At 34.0% G+C, this 18,822-nt stretch overlaps 1 protein-coding gene across 2 annotated transcripts in view; it reads right to left on the bottom strand.

Moving 5' to 3' along the window:
* Positions 1 to 4,166: 4,166 nt before the first annotated feature.
* LOC136810505 (A-kinase anchor protein 10, mitochondrial-like) overlaps positions 4,167 to 18,822 on the bottom strand; it is a 46,604-nt gene continuing 31,948 nt past the window's right edge. For both annotated transcript variants that reach the window (XM_067067081.1, XM_067067080.1), the window contains exons 2-13: positions 14,083 to 14,178; positions 13,740 to 13,804; positions 12,892 to 13,366; positions 12,369 to 12,467; positions 11,918 to 11,999; positions 11,115 to 11,238; positions 10,376 to 10,518; positions 7,642 to 7,786; positions 6,868 to 7,127; positions 6,425 to 6,525; positions 5,151 to 5,203; positions 4,167 to 4,843 (exon numbers count right to left, since the gene is read on the bottom strand). In XM_067067081.1, coding sequence (XP_066923182.1) covers positions 4,772 to 4,843; positions 5,151 to 5,203; positions 6,425 to 6,525; positions 6,868 to 7,127; positions 7,642 to 7,786; positions 10,376 to 10,518; positions 11,115 to 11,238; positions 11,918 to 11,999; positions 12,369 to 12,467; positions 12,892 to 13,366; positions 13,740 to 13,804; positions 14,083 to 14,164 — 1,701 coding nt within the window. In that variant the 5' untranslated portion in view covers positions 14,165 to 14,178 and the 3' untranslated portion in view covers positions 4,167 to 4,771. The remainder of the gene's footprint in view (positions 4,844 to 5,150; positions 5,204 to 6,424; positions 6,526 to 6,867; positions 7,128 to 7,641; positions 7,787 to 10,375; positions 10,519 to 11,114; positions 11,239 to 11,917; positions 12,000 to 12,368; positions 12,468 to 12,891; positions 13,367 to 13,739; positions 13,805 to 14,082; positions 14,179 to 18,822) is intronic.

Raw genomic sequence — 18,822 nt, 5'->3', positions numbered from 1 at the left:
ACCTTAACATTTAGGACCCCCCGCTTATTAATTTTTAAAAACATTTTCAGTTGTCAAAGAGAAGGCCCCTTATATTGCTCTAAATAGCCTGATTTTAGCCTTATTTAACTTACTTTTGGGTTTTCAGAAGTACAATTTCCGACCCCCCCGGCAATTAGGTCCCCCGTTTATTAAAATCTCAAAAATTTTCCAGCCCCCCCCCCGTTTATTCGAACCCCCCCGTTTATTTGGCACTTGAGTACTAATCTCCTAAAAAGCGAATAAATACAAGTGTTTTTTTTTGCTGGATGCACATAATATTTTTTGATAATTTTGAGACTAAAATACTCTTATCTTGAAATTAATTTACAGAATTACAGAATTATATTTTTGAATTTACTGTTTCTTATAAAAAAAAGAGTGTACGTACACGTTTTTTTGATAAGAACATCAAAAATTTTCGAAGCCGTCGGATGTTCTTAGTTTTTTGGATTTGAAGCCTAAAAATGTTCTTAAAATGTTCTTATTTTCAGCATTTTTTGAGCATTTTGATGTAATATCTTAAGAGAATGCATGTTTTTAAGTCTCCAAAGCCTTAGAATGTTCTTAGAATGTTCTTAAATTTTTGGGCCTCGAAGCCTTATGTTCTTATATAGTTTGTTCTTATAAAAAAAGAGAGTAACATACAGTACCTCAATCCACCGGAGCCAAGAATCCACTGATCACAACAACAAGTGTATAACCACAGCCACATATGTTGCTCAAAGTTGATATGGTGGGAATTCAAATAAAAAATTATCCTAATTATAAAAATAAACTAAAAATATCATGATAAATTAAATTCCAATTGTCCTTGATTAAATAAATTAAATGAATCATTATAAAACAAATCAAAATTCCAAACAAAATTATTGTAAAGTTTTATGAAATTGCTTTGTTACCTTTTCAAGGCAAAGGAGATAAATCATCAAAGATTTGTTCCTAATTTCTAAAATAAAAATGTTTGAATGCAGTATGCACAAGCCCCTAGTGGAAGACTTTGGTGCTTTTGAATCCTAGGATACATAGTAATCAAAATGGTCATTGGTTCCTGTTTTCTGGAGGAGTTTTACAGGCTCTGTTAGACATAATTAGGAATACATAGCCGGGTTTGATCGAAAATGAAATACAGTAGCCTAAAACTAAAAAGATTAGGGGGATTCGAACAAGAATAAAGACAAATGAAACTGCGACACAATGCAGTTAAATTAGGGCATTTACATTGAACGGTGGCTAGAATGAGAATATCACAGATTACACCTTTTTTTTGTAAAAACAAACTTTATAAGAACATAAGGCTTCGCTGGCCAAAATCTTAAGAACAAGTTAAGAACATTTTAAGTCTTTGTGGACTCTAGAACACCGAATTTCATAGGAAAACGGACAAATACTCAAATATTCTTAAGCTTAAAACTCAAAAAGTTCAGAACATATCCCAAGGCCTCAAAATTTTTGGATGTTCTCATAAAAAAAAGAAACATGTATTAGATGCCAGAGAGAATATATTTGAAATGAAGTAACTCCAATGCTTATAAAAGTTCCCGGATCGAAAAATGTTCCCATAAAGTAATTATTCAAATTACTAGGATTTTGAATTCAGAGGTGTTATAGTGTAAATATGGGTTTCTTTAGAAATTCGTGTTTCGAGGGTAAAAAGGAATATTAGTGCATTCACACCTCCAACATAACTATACAAAAGCAATGTCTCTTTAAAAATAGTAATGTTTTGGAAATTTGAAAAAAATAAAGCAAAACGGAAAGTAGGAAAAACTGAGGATTAGTAAAAAGTGATTATTCAGCATTAATATGATCAAACAAATGGGCGAGCTGATGAACAGATGGGCCATGTACCCCGGGTGAGCCGTTTAAAGTGATGAGCCAATTTTGAAAAAGAATAGTCGCTCACTGTAGTTGGGCGATAAAGAAAATTTTCAATTTTTGTACCTTTTAAAGGTAAAGCAGGTTTTTGACTTTTAAATAAATTTAATCTGCAAAAAGCGAAGGGAGCTGTCTCCCCAAATTGGGCGGGATATTACTGTATTTGGGCGTTCAGGCAAGCCTATCAGATAATGAGTATTCTAGAACTAAAAGTACCCGTTCCATTATTTCAAATTATTGATTGAAATAATATCAACAAAATGGACCTTTTGGAATGATATGAAAATATTCACGTCATAAAATAAATCGGAAGCTTAACCAAGTCGGAAAAGATAAAAAATCTAAAAATAATAAAAATTTGCGAAATGATAAAAAAAATCGGAAAGAAAAGATTGGTTGAAATTGGTTTCTAGACTATTGCTAACCATCTTATTAAAAATGGGATCACAGGAAGCCGTAGTGCGAAAGCCGTTCACACCTTGGCTCAATAAAAATGCGTCAAGGATTATTCACACCTTTCCTTTGGTATACCTCTGTCTATTATTCTCTCTTGATTCATTCATTTATTCAGCGTGCAAGCTTCTATTGATTATTCTACATTATTCTATATTACATAAAAATCAAATATGGCAGAAGTGCTGGAATGTTTTTGATACGTTTTTTCCTAAGTATCTACCCTGATAGATAATAAGTTATCAGATAAAGGTTTTTGAACAATTGTCGAAGATTAAAAATTTTCCGAAAAGTGTAAGAGGTAAATTTGCCCTTCATAGAAAAATCATTTTCGAGCAAGAAAGCTATTCAAAATCAAAGTGAATCTATGTACACGTTTTTTTATAAGAACATAAGGCTTCGATGGCCGAAATGTTAAGAACAAGTTAAGGACAATTTAAGGCTTTGTGGACTCTTAGTAAAATGGGTAAAAATGGTAAAAAAATGGTGAAGAAAATTTTAGGAACATTTTTAGTCTTGAAACCCAAAAAGTTAAGAATATCCGAAGGCTTCAACAAATTATGGATGTTCTTATAAAAAGAAAACGTGTACTGGAATTCATAAAAGAAGGCTACACCATCCATTCAAAATATCTTTCCAACGTATGGTTTCATCAAAATTGCTTACTTTCAATACCATTAACTGAAGCTGAACATCTAGGACTGGGTTCCAAAAAAATAACTTTGCAATTGGTGACTTTTATCAGAAAAAAACCGTTCAATATTCTTTTAAATTTGATAAAATTTGGGTGTGTCATTAACAGAAAAAACATTTCAAATTATATGTATAATAATTACAAATTCAATAGAAAATTTACTGTTTAAAAATATAATAGAAATCTTGACTATTCTGTGAGAAACTACTGTAAATACACCTTTTCGACCGTAGCCGCCAATTGCCGCGCGGGCATTTTTGTGTCCGCTTTATCCCACTAAAACCGCCTCATTTCTTTTTTCGCACCTATAGACAACAGAAAAACGTTTCAAAAAAAGATTGGATCGAGTTTAGGGGGATAATTAAATAATTAAGTGGCACGCGCCTGACCGCGCGACTACGGTCGAAAAGGTGTATTATGAATCACTAAATAGTAAATAATTTTTTGGTAATTATAAAGAAATTGCTATTGTATTAGACAAGAGAAATTAAAAAAACAAACTGGTTTGAGTAATCACGACCCTGTCCATGCCCATGCCCTGTGCCTAAACAAACTTCGTAATTGCTAGATCAAATTTGTATCAAGCCCTAAACAAATTTTATAATTGTTAGGTCTCAATTACAGCATCAAAGAATGAAAAAGATTTGACACTAAATTGAAATCCAACCAATATATTTCTGAAAAAGCCGAAAACGATGGAACGATGAGATAAATACGAGAATGCCGTATTTTGAATGCAGAAAATCTGCAAGTAAGCGCCAGTAGCGTGGTGGGTCGACTAAAATTTGGGCAAACTGGGGTGGCAATTTTAGAAAATTTTGATTTTGGCACCCTTTATGAAAAGAAAATATCTTTGTAAAATTACTCGAGCGAAGCGAGCAAGAAAATTTGGGGTATTTTCTCACTTTTTGGGCGAAAACTGCCAATTCTAAGGTGTAAAAAAGCAAAGGGGTGCCGAAATGAGTAATCAAAGTCGTCTTTTGGCGCCCTTTGTATTTCGGCGCCCCTAAAAAAATCGGTCGCTGGGGGGCAATGCTACTGGTAAGCAAGTCAATGCACTTTGACATCATTTGAACCTTTTTTTTTTTGGCGCAAATGTTGATATAAAATATATACATCAATCTTTCTTTGACTTTTTAATATTATCTTATTATTCAAAAATTATCCCAAAAATTATCAAAAAAATCAGCATGGATCTGAATTAATGCACATTAAAGTTTAGGAGTCACTCCTTTTATCCTAGAAGCCTAAAACCTATTTACATTATATTTTTTCTTTAAATTCCATATCAAAATATATTATTTTCTTTGTCATGAAAAAAACAATTCTAAAAACTTATCTTCATGATCAATTTTCTAAAATTATGCACTCATTGATAAGGGGAGTAATCTAGAAAATATTTTCCAAGAGGGAGCTAGAGCCCCCTCTCCAAAGTAGGCAAAGAAGACTTTTACAGATAGATACCCCAAGTTTTTATCAAAACAAATTTCAGCTAACCTCAAAATTTAGGTATTGGCTAATTTTTAAAATCAACTTTAAAATAAATGCTTTGTGGCGCTACATAGGCTTTATGTGATGGTAAAAATTTCAGTCTACTATCTACAAGCTATTTACAGTTTTGTATAAAAATATAATTTGAAAATTTTAAATCTGGTACAAAAGAACTAGAAACTAAACTTGGAAAAATTGAAATAAAATATACACCTACCTTTTAAGAAGAATATACCTTTAGCCTTGAGTTTGCTTTTGAATGTCGTCAATGATTTTTCGTGCACGCTTCCAGGCTAACTCTTCTGTTTCCTAGGGAACAAAGAAAGCAAACCTTGACTTGGTAAGGGAAATTCAACCCACTACAATACGTCATTTGGTAAATTCAAATAGGAAAACCTCTTGGGCATGACAAATTTGGCTTAATAACCTTAAAACCAACCTGTTTTAGGCGATCTAGAAGGGCTAAAATTCAAAAATCGTCAGTATATCATGGCCCCATCACTTTCAAAGTTGAGCCGCGGCCCCTGATAGATCATTTATATATTCGGAATGATAAACTTAAGTAGAGATTCTCTACCACTTCGAATAATAACTATTTCCACCACTAGTAACATACCTCCATAGTTTCGCCTCTCAAAAGATCTTTCATCTTCTTCCCAAGCTTCTTCACTGAAAAATGATGAAACAAATGAAGATTGACTTTGAATGGTTCAGCTTCAATAGATGGCGGAGACTTAGAAACTTAAAACTGTTTAGAGATCTAAAACCATCAGCCTGGAATTCCAGGCAATTTCAGGTTTAAACCCCTCTGGAATTCAGAATTTTAGTAGGATTTAAAAGGCTACCCCTATGGAATTCCAGTTATTTTTGACAGATTTTTGTATCTCCCTATAGAATTCCGCTACATATCAAACCTTACCCCCTTGGAACGGAAATGGACCTCCTAAACAGGGGGTATACTGTTTTTTTTCTGGGAAAGCCCATTATATAGGGATCAATGAGTTCTGCTGGGGACCACAAAAAAAATAACAAACGTGATAATCCGGAAGGGAATGTCCCTTTTTTAACATAAAGAGACACGAGAGAATAAGACGCCCCCTTACCACTAACCTTTATTAACCTTGAACAAAGCTATACCCGCCATCTTTGATCGGAGTTTCTTTGAAAGTGGTACCCGCAAAGAAGCCATTGCAGTGTTAAAAATTAACGAACAACGGCGCTACATCACTACAATTGTTCAAGGAAAAGTAGGTCTAGCACTCTCGATGCATTTGCACCACTATTGAGTAGTGCTACCATTAGGGTACCACTTTCAAAAAAAAACTCTGATCAAATTATTTTGTTTGGGCGAGATTGGAAATTGCTTCCAGAATTTATATAAAGCTTAGTATAGAGAACAGGGGGGGGTCATGCAGTTACTCCGTGACACTATGATGAGTAACTGCCATTTTGGAAAATTTCTTGTCACACCACCACCACCATTACTTACTCCACTGTGGAGTAACTGTTTTTAGTGCTCAAAAAGGAGTACACCACCCCATAAAATGGGTAATTTGCGGCTTTTTTAGATATATAAGACATACCCACTGGTCGAAATTTTTTTTTGATTTTTTTATTTAAAAGAACTGTTGGAATAAGTTTATATACTTGGTTTAAGTCACTATCAAAGCATTCCAACATTTCTATTTTTCCATAAACAATTCAATTTTTCTTCGAAAAATTTCAAATTTTTGATAAACATTTAGGGAAATTTTCAAAAAAGTGAAAAAATGTGCACTTACTCCACTTTGGAGTAACTGTTTTAATTTTTTTTAGTTGTTACACCACCACGTACTAAGTGTCATAGTGTTCACATAGTAACTGCATGACCCCCCCTGTAGAGAGACATACTTCCTGAAGCATCATTATCTTTATCGTCTAGAGGTTGTTCTTCCATTCCGGAGCAAAAGACACCGAACTCATTGACATGTCCCAATGTTAAACGGCTTGCCCTGTAAACATCAATAAAACGTATTAATATTATTTTACACTAAAAAATATAAAAAAGAAAGAAAAAGACTATCTTGCAACCTTGGTTTAGCACGCGAGGCGACTACTGGATATTTGATAAAAAGTAGGGAAATGGCAAGGAAAACTAAAGGATATTTTTTAAGTCTACATTATTCCGTAACAGTTATTGTAATATCATATAACACCTATACTACTATATAACACCGTATTATCAAAAAACATCATCAGTTTATTGGAATCTTGACTTTTTGACAAAAAAACTGCTGATACTCAGTTAAAAGTTTTAATGGTTCCTATAAAAAGAATTCTCTCGTGATTCTTACCCTAGCTCAGAATGCCGATTCAAAGGTTTGAACCAAAAATCTTCCAGGTTCGTTTCTTCAAACAAGTTCAATTTAGATTCTGATCTTTCTATAGTATTATTGGGTGAAGGCCTGTTTTCCACTAGAGGAAAATTTTCTTCTAAAGATAAAGAGCTCCGACTTGAACAAGACTTCACATCTTCAGTATAACGTAATGTTTTCTTTAAATGGTTTTGATACGATTCGTACATGTTGCTTTTCACAAACATGGGAAGGTACACCTGAGAATTAAAAAGAAGAAACAACAAAAATATCAGAAATGAAGTCAGAGTAATACCGTAAGTTGGTCTAATGTCGACATCCCTCTTCTAATTCCGACATACCTCTTCTAATTCCGACACCGATCTTTAGAGATGGGATTAATAGGAAGATCCGAATCCCTGATTGAAACTTTATTTCTTTCTGCTTAGTGATCAGGAGAGCGGAAAACATATATTTCAATCAGTGATTCCGATCTTATTATTTTTCCTATTTCTGAAAAGGGTGTCGGAATTATATAAAGGATGTCGACATTAGACTAACTAATGGTACGTGGTAGACCGATTGCAAAGGCCCTGGGCTGAGGGCGCAAGTAAAAGGGTCGATCATGGTTGAACAAAGAAAAACTATAGGATTTTAAATTTAAGAGGCTGAAAGTGCTATTCTAGAACACTTAAGGGAAGTCATTTGAAAAGATTTATACGGAAAAAGAACAATGCTATTGAAGTAAATATAAAGAGTTAACAATTTTTATACTTCTGACAAAGCCGTCCATGCATAAGCCATTGGAATACAAAAACAATTGGATTGAGGTCCATCATCACGACAAATGTTATTCTCAAGGACGATCCTTAATTTGTCATCAGCTATGAGTTGCTGTTCACATTTCATTGAAAAATACCTGGAAATTTGACGAAGCAAAGTAAAAGCTAAATTTAAGGAAAATCTATTTTACGAGTTTTGATTTTTCGTCATATTTTCCCATTCTTTAGGCTTCGGCTTTATCCTGAGGCACATTACTAGATGCGACCATACCAATAAAAGAGGCCCCCAAGCCGTTTGCGTGATATCGCAATAGGAACTTTTTTCCAGTGTGATTGCGTGATTTGGAAATTTTTTCATTGTGATTGCGTCAGGGGGGGGGGGGCAAGCAGTTAGTACACGACACCCATGACACTTAGTACCGTGGTGGGTCCATTTTTCAAATTTTCAAAATGCAGTTAGTACACCTGTGTACTAACTGCCAAAAGGGGTGGTGTATACAGAATTTTGGAAGAAAAAAGGTGTATTAACTGTTTTCAAAACGAGAATTTTAAACTATATTTCTCAGATTTTTACTGTTATCAGTTTATGAGAGGTTTATGGTTCTATCTTTTTTATGTATCTTCTTTCTAGGACGGTCAGGAATACCTTTTAACAGCTTGACACATGACATTACAATTCTAGGAACTCTTAGAACTCTTAGAAATATTCAAAATAAAACATTTGAATTTGAAAATTGCTATAGCTAGTCTTACTGCTTGCCTTGAAATTGTATTACACATAACTTAGTCCTTTGCAAAAACTTCCTGGAAAAAGTTAAGCCTCTTGGCACTATTTCAGAGGGCAATTAAGAACTCAAGGGTGCATAAGTTGTATAATTTTGTTAATTTTATTTCTCCTAGTGTTACTACTAATTTACCTTATTAGGCCATGGCCAGTGCCACCAAAACGTTTGACTTTTTTTCAAAATGTCCGTGGCCATGCTTTTAGAATTGATTTTGGTCAATTTGAGGGTGCTGATTCGGAATTTAAATGTTACCAAGCTTGAAAACCCGCAGTTTTTGCGTAATTTGCGATTTTTGTAATTTTAGGCAAAATTGTAAGCCCTGAAAATTCGTGATTTTTGGGGGGGTCTTCAAAATCAAAAAAGACCTATACCACGTGATAGAGCTCTTCAAACTGAGCAAAAAAATGTATTATATCAAAGTCTCAACTTGTCTAGATCAATTAAGTTATAGACGATTTTATGGTCAAAAATTGATTGAAAACAGGGAATTTCCCCACAATCTGCATAATTTATGCAAAACATAACTTTTGATCTAGGAAAGTTGAGACTTTGATATAATACATTTTTTTGCTCAGTTTGAAGAGCTCTATCACGTGGTATAGGTCTTTTTTGATTTTGAAGAGCCCCAAAAAATCACAAATTTTCAGGGCTTACAATTTTGCCTAAAATCGCAAAAAATCGCAAAGTACGCAAAAACTGCGGGTTTTCAAGCTTGGTAACATTCAAATTCCGAATCAGTACCCTCAAATTGAGTAAGAAACATATCAAAAAGTTGGTCCCAGACATTTTGAATTTTTTCTTTATTTTTGAAACATTAACAATCCACTGGCCATGGCCTATATGTTGTATTTTATTTACTAGTGTTTTCATTGACTAACTGGTAAATATTCATTTTGAAAAATAAAATATTCATCAATTTTTCCCCCCACTGCGGTCGACCTACTCCATAATTTGTTATATTTTTATTTGTTTGAAAGTAGTTAGTGGTAAAAACCTGGTAAAGACAGGTAAAAACGTAAAAATACACCTCATAAAACCTCCCTGGGGTGTGAAATTCACCTGGAATGCACCGTAGAGAGACGGATCCTTATTTTGGGGGGTGGTATATATATTGAGCAAGGTCAAAGACAGTTAGTACACGGTGTACTAAGTGACAGGGGGTGGTGGTGGGGTACAGATTTTTCCAAAAATCAGTTAGTACACATAGTGTTCTGTACTAACTGCTTGCCCCCCCCTGATTGCGTGATCAGAGTTCAAAATTTGAAATATTTTCGAGCCGTGATGCGTAATTTGGACTTTTCCAAAGGGATGCGTGATTATCTATTTTTTTTGCTGTTTTACGTGATCGTGATTGAAGACAAAAAATCGCGCGATATCGTGATCAGAGTTACCGCTAGAGAAGCTTCAATAAAATGATACTTTAAAACCTAAAATTTTCTGATACTTAATTGCATATTTCGAGAAACCAACAATCGTAACAATAATCAATGTAATCAATGGTTGAGAAGAAAAGAAATATCATACAGCAAATTTTACAAGATCAAGACAAATTGTAAGAACCGACACTGACTTTATCTGATATTCTGATGAAGGAACAAGTGTGAGGAATGGTAGTTTGAACTTTGATGCGCCGCATCCCCAGTCAGGCTCTACGGCCCTTTCGCTGCTGAAAGATCCTTACGCGATCTGATGAAATTCCGTAATCTAAACCTTCCAGATTAGTAGGGGGCCAAGTATTTCGAATGCCAGATAAGAGTCAATGCAATGACCTCTTAAAAAAGGGAGCACAATTTGTGTTATGAGCGCTTGAACGCTTCTCGAACGCGCGCTGATTTTCCAATCACTTCTTCTAATTTAGAGATTTAAACATCACGTAAAATTGAAAGAAGGTCTATTTAGCTTATCTGCTGCGAGTGTCAGATAATCCTTACTGTGACTAACCTTTCGTAGATGTGCATTGCATCATTTACTGCTTCTTCAAGTTCGTAACAATCATCTTTCAATTTCCTCTCGATATCTTCCTCAAAATTTTCACCAATGATGTAAAATTCATACACTGATTTTGCTTTGTATCCATCTAAAAACTAAATTAAAGAAAAAAGAAAAGCTTGTTAATGGTGATACCCTAAAATTGAATCTTAAGAATTTAGACAAAAAGATACCAAGGATCAGTTCATTTTCAGGAAACTTTCTGAATCACTTGCCGTATTTAAGTTGGTAATATCGACATCCCCATCTAATACGGACACCCTTCTTTAGAGATAAGAATAATTTATACAAAGACAAATAGTTTCAACCTTTCTATTATTTTCAACTCTAAAGGGTGTCGAAATTAGACAAGTGATGTCGACATTAGATCAAGTTACGGTGCGTCCTAAACGACAAAACTTTGAAGATTGGACCCTCTTTTTAGAATGATGGTCAATGGTCAATTAGATTGTTTTCCAGACCCACTCTTAAATGGTTTTTTGAGGGAGACTTCTCTAATTGGTCAAAGCAAGGTTTTCGTCTGAGGCAACACATGTTTTTGAAATTTTGGTGAATAAGGCAGAATTTAAAACGGAAAAAAGTTCTTTATATACTGCACTGATACAGAAATCCCTTTGAGATGGAAGAACTTTTAACACTGTTCTATTAATTCAAAACCTTTAAAAATAAAATTTTAAATATAACAAGATACCTCCAGAAAATAGAACAGTATCGGTTCATCATAAAGGACATCCTGAAATTTGAGTTCTTTTTCTTCCAAAACATGCAATTGGTAGGCAATCATATACGTCGTTGACAAAAAATCTTCATAGAAACTATAAAAAAGAAAAAATTTAAATTGAATTAATTTCGTTACAAAACCGATTTGGCGATTGGGAAAGTTATTAGCGCTCAAATGGATGAGTATTGCCATAAAATTTACTAAAAAATTGAGTTGGAAAAAAATTTCCTTTTATCAAGTGTTCAATCCCTCTGTATAACCCCGCCAAAATCAATCCTTTTAAGATAATTTTAAATGCGTCTAGCATGTAATTTATTCTTTTACGACCAGATTTTAACCGAAATAATGGGTAAAAACACCCAAAAGTGATGTAACTTTCACTCTTATACATCCTATTAATATCTAACATTCATTTTATAGCCTATACAGGGATTTTTCTAAGCACTTTTTTATGTCCATATACCAGCCAAAATACTCAATCTAAGATTGAGTTTTTGAAATTCAATCCAAAAAATAAGATTTTTTCTAGCGAATTAACCTTTATTGAGCAACAATAACATTATCATCTACATATTCAAGACCCCCAGCTTCATCAATGCACAGCTTTGCTGAACAAGTTCCCTTTCAGGCATATTAGAAATTCAATCTAAAAGTTTACAAAAACAGCCTCAGCTCAAAGTGCTTAGAAAAACCCCCAGAAATCCCTGCTATACATGGGAATGCATTTTGATAAAAAAGCTATACTGCGACTGCAACTTCGTAAAAATATGCACCTTTCTAGTTTACCAAAAGCAAAATCTTGAGCTTGTGCAAAGCATGATGGATCTAATTGATTGTCACCTTTACATATGGAAGCTGAAATGATAGATTGCGTTAAATGAAATATTGCTTTGAGCAATAATGGCTTTTTAAAGGGCTGAAGTCTTGGGTTATTTCAATCCCTTTAAATGCGTGACTTTTCTTTCCGGCTATGGTGTGCAAGGTTGTGGACTTTCAACCCCTAGCCGGGTCATACCAAAGATTTTCAATCCAGGGAGAACGAGTGGCGAAAAAGGAGCCTACTTACTTTACTTTCTTTTCAACAAAATTGGATCAATTTTAGATAGAAAAGAGTATGGATTCCTTTTCTACTTGATTTTGTCATATATTGCCCTTAATGATCTGTTAATCTGTTAAAAAATTATCAGTACAAAGCATAGATAAATTATCATAACTTGACCATACCTTCAATAAGATGCCTGTCTTCAGACGATAAATTGATGGGATGTTCTGCATCAAGTGAAATATACTTTGTATAAATCTCTACTGCATCAACTATTGCATCTAAAAAGTAAGTGGTGTAAAAGAAAATTCATTATCATAAAAACTAAAGACAAAAACTTCTTTGACTTGTCTCGACATACCTTAAAGGAAGAAATTTTGGTGGGAATTTAATTTGGTGGATGGTCAAAAAAGCTTTTTCAATGCGGATTTAGATTGGCGGATGGCTTGTAAATTTAAATTTTGCGGGAATTTAATTTGGGGAATGAAGGATATTTATAGCCAAAAAATGCTTATAAATAAGAAAAAACCTGTTTCAAGGCCTGGAATAACACGCATTTGGGAAATGAGAACAATCTCCTTTAAGGTAATACACATTTTGTTGACCCAATGATTGAGTTTCTTTACACTAGACTAATCAAACAAAGTCTGAAAAAGATCTTGCTTGTTTTGACTGTCAAAAAGCAAATTATAAAAAAGGTTGTACTTCTCGATTTGGCTCTTGACTTGAAATCTTCATAAGAACGAAGAGTTGTCGATGACTGCCGTGGTAAAGGTTGCTCAAATGTATTTCTTGATTCCCTCTGTTCTACTGTATGATCCAAATTATTCAACGACTGATTGAAATTTGAATTCAAAACTCTCTTATCATCCATATTCTCTTGAGAGATATCATTTAGCTTTGTACTATCAGTTTTTATAGTATTTTCAACCTTTGATGAAGGAGAATTCAATGATCGAGTCCTTGAGAGTGTTCTTCTACGAGCACTAGTTGGCGTTCTTCTACAATAATTTGTTTCAGAAACCATACGTAGAGTTTCTGCCTCTAGCCAGAAATCGAGGAGAAATTTACGTTTAATCTCAGCTAAATATTCTAAAAAGTAACCCAACGCCATTGATTTCTTTAAAATATCCATCAAAGTCGGACAAAGCTTGGACACTTTACATTGACTTGTTCGTGGCTGAAACGAAAACAGAACGAATCATAAAATTGCAAGAAGATGAAACAACACAAATGGAAAGATAGAATAAGTAATTTTATAAATCCTGATAAAAAAGCAATTTAGTCTACATGAGAAATATTGGGCCAAAGAATAATAACCATTATCATAGGTATGTGACATTAATGGACTAACTTACATACTTTTTTGGGTGGACAAGACAGTAAGTGTATGGTTATAGTTAGTACCCTCTATTATCCCTTCTTTGAGTAAATATTAAAACTACTTTAATATAGAATGCAAATTACGTGATCTTAGAAAAATATAATACAGGTAAAAGAAAACAAATAAAAATTAAAATTGCTCAAAAAATGAAAATAAATTGATGACAAACCTTCAAATTTATATTTTCCTTGTCCAGTAACACTTTCAAATCAAATGGCAATGTGATTGTATCCACTATAAATATTAAAAAAGTTGTATATATCGACTACATCATTTTCTGAATATCATTTTTGTATTCGTAAGCCCTAAAATCTAAATTTTACATAAAAAACTAAAGAAAATTGTAATGACAAGCCGATTGTAAAAAAGATAGGTTCTTAGAGGCCCACGGCGTGCCTTGAACCTCATTCCTTTTAATAAATAAATAAATATGTATAATAATGTATTTCTCTCACGTAAAATTTTAACTACTGCTAAAGAAAACAAGACGAAGGAGAAAGGCAAAAACTAACCTTGTGTTGGTTCTTTCATTTTCTTGCGTGAAAATCTCCATTTTCTTCCTCTCTTTTGTTGATCTTTATCTTTACTACTCATACTTCCTTTTTATGCTGAAAAAAATAAATAGAAAATTGGAGGCAATGAAATGTATGTTGATATTGGCAACAACAAAATCTTCCTACTAACACTTATTGATTTGGAGGTATGTAATGATATTTTCAAATTGCTCTGGCCTAGAGGTTTTTATGTTATAAGTTATTATAAGTTATTAAATATGTTTTGAATTATTTTTATTACAGTACTGGGTGAGGTGGGTGGTTACTAGGTTTGCAAGGTGACAGGTATGTCTGAGCCAAAGTTGGTCCTACCTGTTGATTGGAATTTTCTATCCCAAATATCTTAAATTGCAGTAAAATCAAGTGTATATACGCCATTTTTTTATGTTGGTTTGGATTAAGATTTAATGATACTTAGAATTAGTAGATCTCTGTCAAGCGATTTCCCAGTCAGGAGGTCTTTCCCAGTCATCTATGTATACAAAGTATACCTGGGAAGGAGGTGTACTAGGTTTGCGAGATGACGGGTATGTCAGAGCAAGAGTTTGAAAATAGATCCTTCTGTAGAGAGAACATTTCCCATATAGTTCAGCAAAATTCTTCAAATTTTAGCCCAAATTTCAAGAATTTATGTTGTGATTATGAAGTTCCAACATGACTACTGGATTGAAATGAAAAAGGGTTCTTCTAGCCCCACTTCTGGCTTGTCTGGGCTTGAATTATGTCACTGGGTTCCCCCAGTTCACCACGATTCAGAGCTGGGCTCATTCAGTTCACAACAGATGAGTTTATCCGCCCAGTCACCTATTGGTTCCTCTGGTTAACTATCAGTTTCCCTGGTTCACCTTTTTCTAATGTAGTAATGTAATTAGAAAAAGGTGAACCAGGGGAACCGATAGGTGATTCAGGGTGAACTGGGTGAACTCATCTGGTAAACAGTGTGAATTGAGGTGAACCCAGCTTCAACAATCCAGGGTTCATTGACCTATCAAAAAATTGTTTTCATTTCAAAACAGCAACAAAAAGACTAGACAGGAGACCTGTTTTGTATTTTTATAATCTGATGTATACAGGACGGGACGGTAGTTGTTTTTTTAGTCTATAAATTACTTAATATTTTTTTATTTATTAATTTTTTGTTCCATTAAGCGAAAATAACTTGTAAAAAGTTCATGTTAATAAAGAAACAGAAATATAAATAGATGGGTATGACCTAGGCAGATTTCTGCCTCAAAAAATTTACAGTGGGAAATTCAAATTTAGTGCTGTCCTCACTTACTAAAATAAAAACCAAATTTTGCAATATGCGCTTTCTCTAAGAAAGTGTGACCAGTAAAAGAATAATAAAAGATGACATTCAAAAATTGTGTGAGGTTTTCAAAAACAGCAAAAAAAAGGAAATTTGAATATCCTTTTTTAAAAATAACTCTTTTCAAACGAAACTTCACAATATTGGTTCTAAAGTAGGTTGAAGTAGGTTGAAAAAAAAAAATTTTGTAAAATGGGCCAAAATTGCGGCACAAATCAAGAAAAACACTATGTTGATAAAACAGCAGCCACAAATTTGTTCAATTAGTAAAAATCAATTTTTTCAGATGAAACTCGTAGCAAAAGGGTTTATCCATAAAATATCAAAAATGGAACCAAAATTATTGGGTCATTGGGCAAGAATTGCGGCTCAAAGTTGACGATTTTTTTTCATATATGCTTTGATTGAAGCCACATTGCAAGCCCATTGAAAACCCTGCAGCCACAAATTAAACCCCATAAGTATCTTAAGACCTTAAACTACCAATTTCAAGAAAAACGGTTTAAAAATATTCAAGTCTTAAAGCAGGACAGCACATAAGCCAACCCTAAAAATGCCAACTAATACCTAATGTAACAGCTCAGAAGGTTATAGTTACAAAAAATGGTATTTGCAGCCACAAAATGTACACTCTTTCTTTAAAATAACACTGTATTGTGTCAGATTGTGTTTGTTTTGCTTTAGACTTTGCAAATATTCATGTTTCGAAAACAAAACCCAACCTGAATGTGTAAATTGATAAATTAGTGATTGAAGTATGATTAAAGCCACATTTTAAGCCTATTCAAAAACCCTGCAGCCACAAATTAAACCCATAAGTATCTTTATCAGACCTTAAACTACCAATTTCAAGAAAAACGGTTAAAAAATATTGAAGTTTTAAAGCAGGACAGCACATATAAGCCAACCTGTTGAGTGAGCCACATGACATACAGCCACAAAACCTGCCCTCACTTTGCCATCTTATATTTCAAGACTGAATCACTCAACTTCAAAGAGGGCCACATTTTTGGAAAGCTCATCAATTTCCTTATTTTATTGAATTTTGTACTACACAGCAGCCACAAGAATGTCAACGCTGTGGGCCAAAAAGTGGTTGTGATTGAAAACCTCACTTTTTGGGGTTCTATTTTTGAATGCAATCAAAATCTGATTGGCTATGTTTTCAACCATTATTATGATCTGGGAAATTCAAACTGTCAGCCTATACCATGTTATATATTTTGCCATCAGTATATAGAATAAGAAATCATAGCATGGATCTCCAGGCTACAAAAAGACGAGCTTTCACATTTCATTCATTCTTAATTGATTATTATGACTATGATTATGATTACCCTCTCATGGCATGGCATATGTGGTGATCTGGACGCAAAAATAGGCAAGACCCAATTGATAGTTTGGTTTGTGTCCTTCTACCGACTCCAAATATTTGAGAAAAAACTTTTATTTTGAGTCTTAAAAATCAAATCTTTTTACCTTCTTTTCACATTATCAACTATATCTCTGCGGCTCTTTTTTTAACTGATTCTCCTAAACAATAATCACTTTGATCATAGTGGACAGAGAGAATTTTTTTTTAATGCTCAGCTCAGCAAAAATGTCCCTGTCTAACTACCCATGCATATGTACTACAAAAAACAAATATTTAGCAACTAAAAGTCAGAAGAGAAGTGTCATTGTATGCCTTAAGAAAATTCTTCAAACGCCTTTGAAATCTTCAAGTGTAGAATTGATCTTGAGATTGAAACATGTGATGTGTCTTTAGAGTACATAGTTCTGACCCCCCCCCCTTTATCAAAGGGGGATGACACCTTCCAAAAAAGTGAAGAAGGAGGGGATCAGAAATTTTCATTAAAAAGGGGGGATAGCAAGGAGGGGGAGATCGTTTAAGAAGGGGGGGGGCTTACATATATTGTAGATTATTTTCCAGCACTGTTATGAAATTTGGTCTGCAGGAAAGGAAGTTTTTCTGTTTGAGTAATGTGAGTCCCTTTTTACAATAAATGAATAGAGAGAGAGAAAACAAGGGGATTGATTTTTAGAAGGGGGTAGCAGCGAGAAGTGGATTATCGGATCACACTATACACTACCGTAAGTTGGTCTAACGTCGACATCCCTCTTCTAATTTCGACATCCTTCTTTAAAGATAGGAATAATAGGAAGGTTGTAATCACTAATCAGTTACATCAAAATGCCTCAAAAATGTCAATATGAAAATTGCGTAATAAGAGAACATATGTCTCACTCATTATAAAAAGGCAGAGACAAACTTTCAATATACAATAATTGGATTGTAACATCGAGTTAAGTCTCTTTTGTTAAGTCACCAGGGGGTAAATAAAACAGACCTTGATACATTTATCGTTTGTTTTAAACTTGACGATTCGTTTAAAACTCAGCCTCCTAAATATTTGGGGTAGGTAAAATATGTACAAAGAAATTCATACTTTTCCAACCCGGCGAATCTTTAAAAAAGAAGCGAACAATAAAATATTTTAATTACCCTTTCCAAATAAACCTCTTCGGTGGCGAGCGTAGTCTACTCTGACGTAATTGTAAAATTTATGTGATGGGAGTTTCAGATAGTAATGTAATGTTGTTTGGGGAGTTATGAAGTTCTCTGGAATTTCGATTGCATTTATTCAGGTTGATTTTTTATGACTTCAAAGACAGGTAAGAAGGCATATTGATGTAACTGCTAATGAACTCCTCAACTGATTGCTCAGCAAAGAAAATTAGTTTCAATCCGCGATTCTGACCTTACTATTATTCCTATCTTTAAAGAAGGATGTCGAAATTAGAGGAGGGATGTCGACATTAGACCAACTTACAGTACCGTATATATTTTCAAAAATTTAGCCCAAAACCCTTGGGGGATAGGCATTTTTAAAAGTTGGGGCGGGGGGATGCCAAGAAAAGGGAGGGGATCATTTTGGATCCGTGCTTTTTAGGCAATTTCTTTATTTACTACGTACCAGTTTTCAGAGTATGGCAGAAATCATCAAGATCTTGAGGTCAGAGATTGCTCACTTTTCAAAGCACAAAGGCAGGGGTAAAATCATTGAAAACTTGTATTTACCAGTTTTTCTGTGGCTTTTTTTATGGTTGGAAACGGATCTTAGGGGCAGAGTTTTATGTTGGAAATTTTCCTTGGGGGCAACCATGACATGCTCTGAGAACTGGTTCATATACACAGTTGAATTAAGGACACAAACCAACAACCAAACAATCAATTTGGGCCTCTGTCTTTGGCCCTATGGATGGCTGGGCTGGCTAGGGCTCTGAAGAACATTTAAATAAAATATAGAGTGAAAATCTGTGCAGCAACCAAGGTTAATGACCACTTTACCACAGCGGCCAATGAAGCAAATGCAACCTTTTTTATG

The sequence above is a fragment of the Clytia hemisphaerica genome, unplaced genomic scaffold (genome assembly GCF_902728285.1).
Source record: "Clytia hemisphaerica strain Z4C2 unplaced genomic scaffold, Clytia hemisphaerica genome assembly, whole genome shotgun sequence".
Lineage (NCBI taxonomy): Eukaryota > Metazoa > Cnidaria > Hydrozoa > Leptothecata > Clytiidae > Clytia > Clytia hemisphaerica.
Note: the sequence above shows the minus strand (reverse complement) of the source record. Positions and strands in the feature narration are given on the sequence as shown.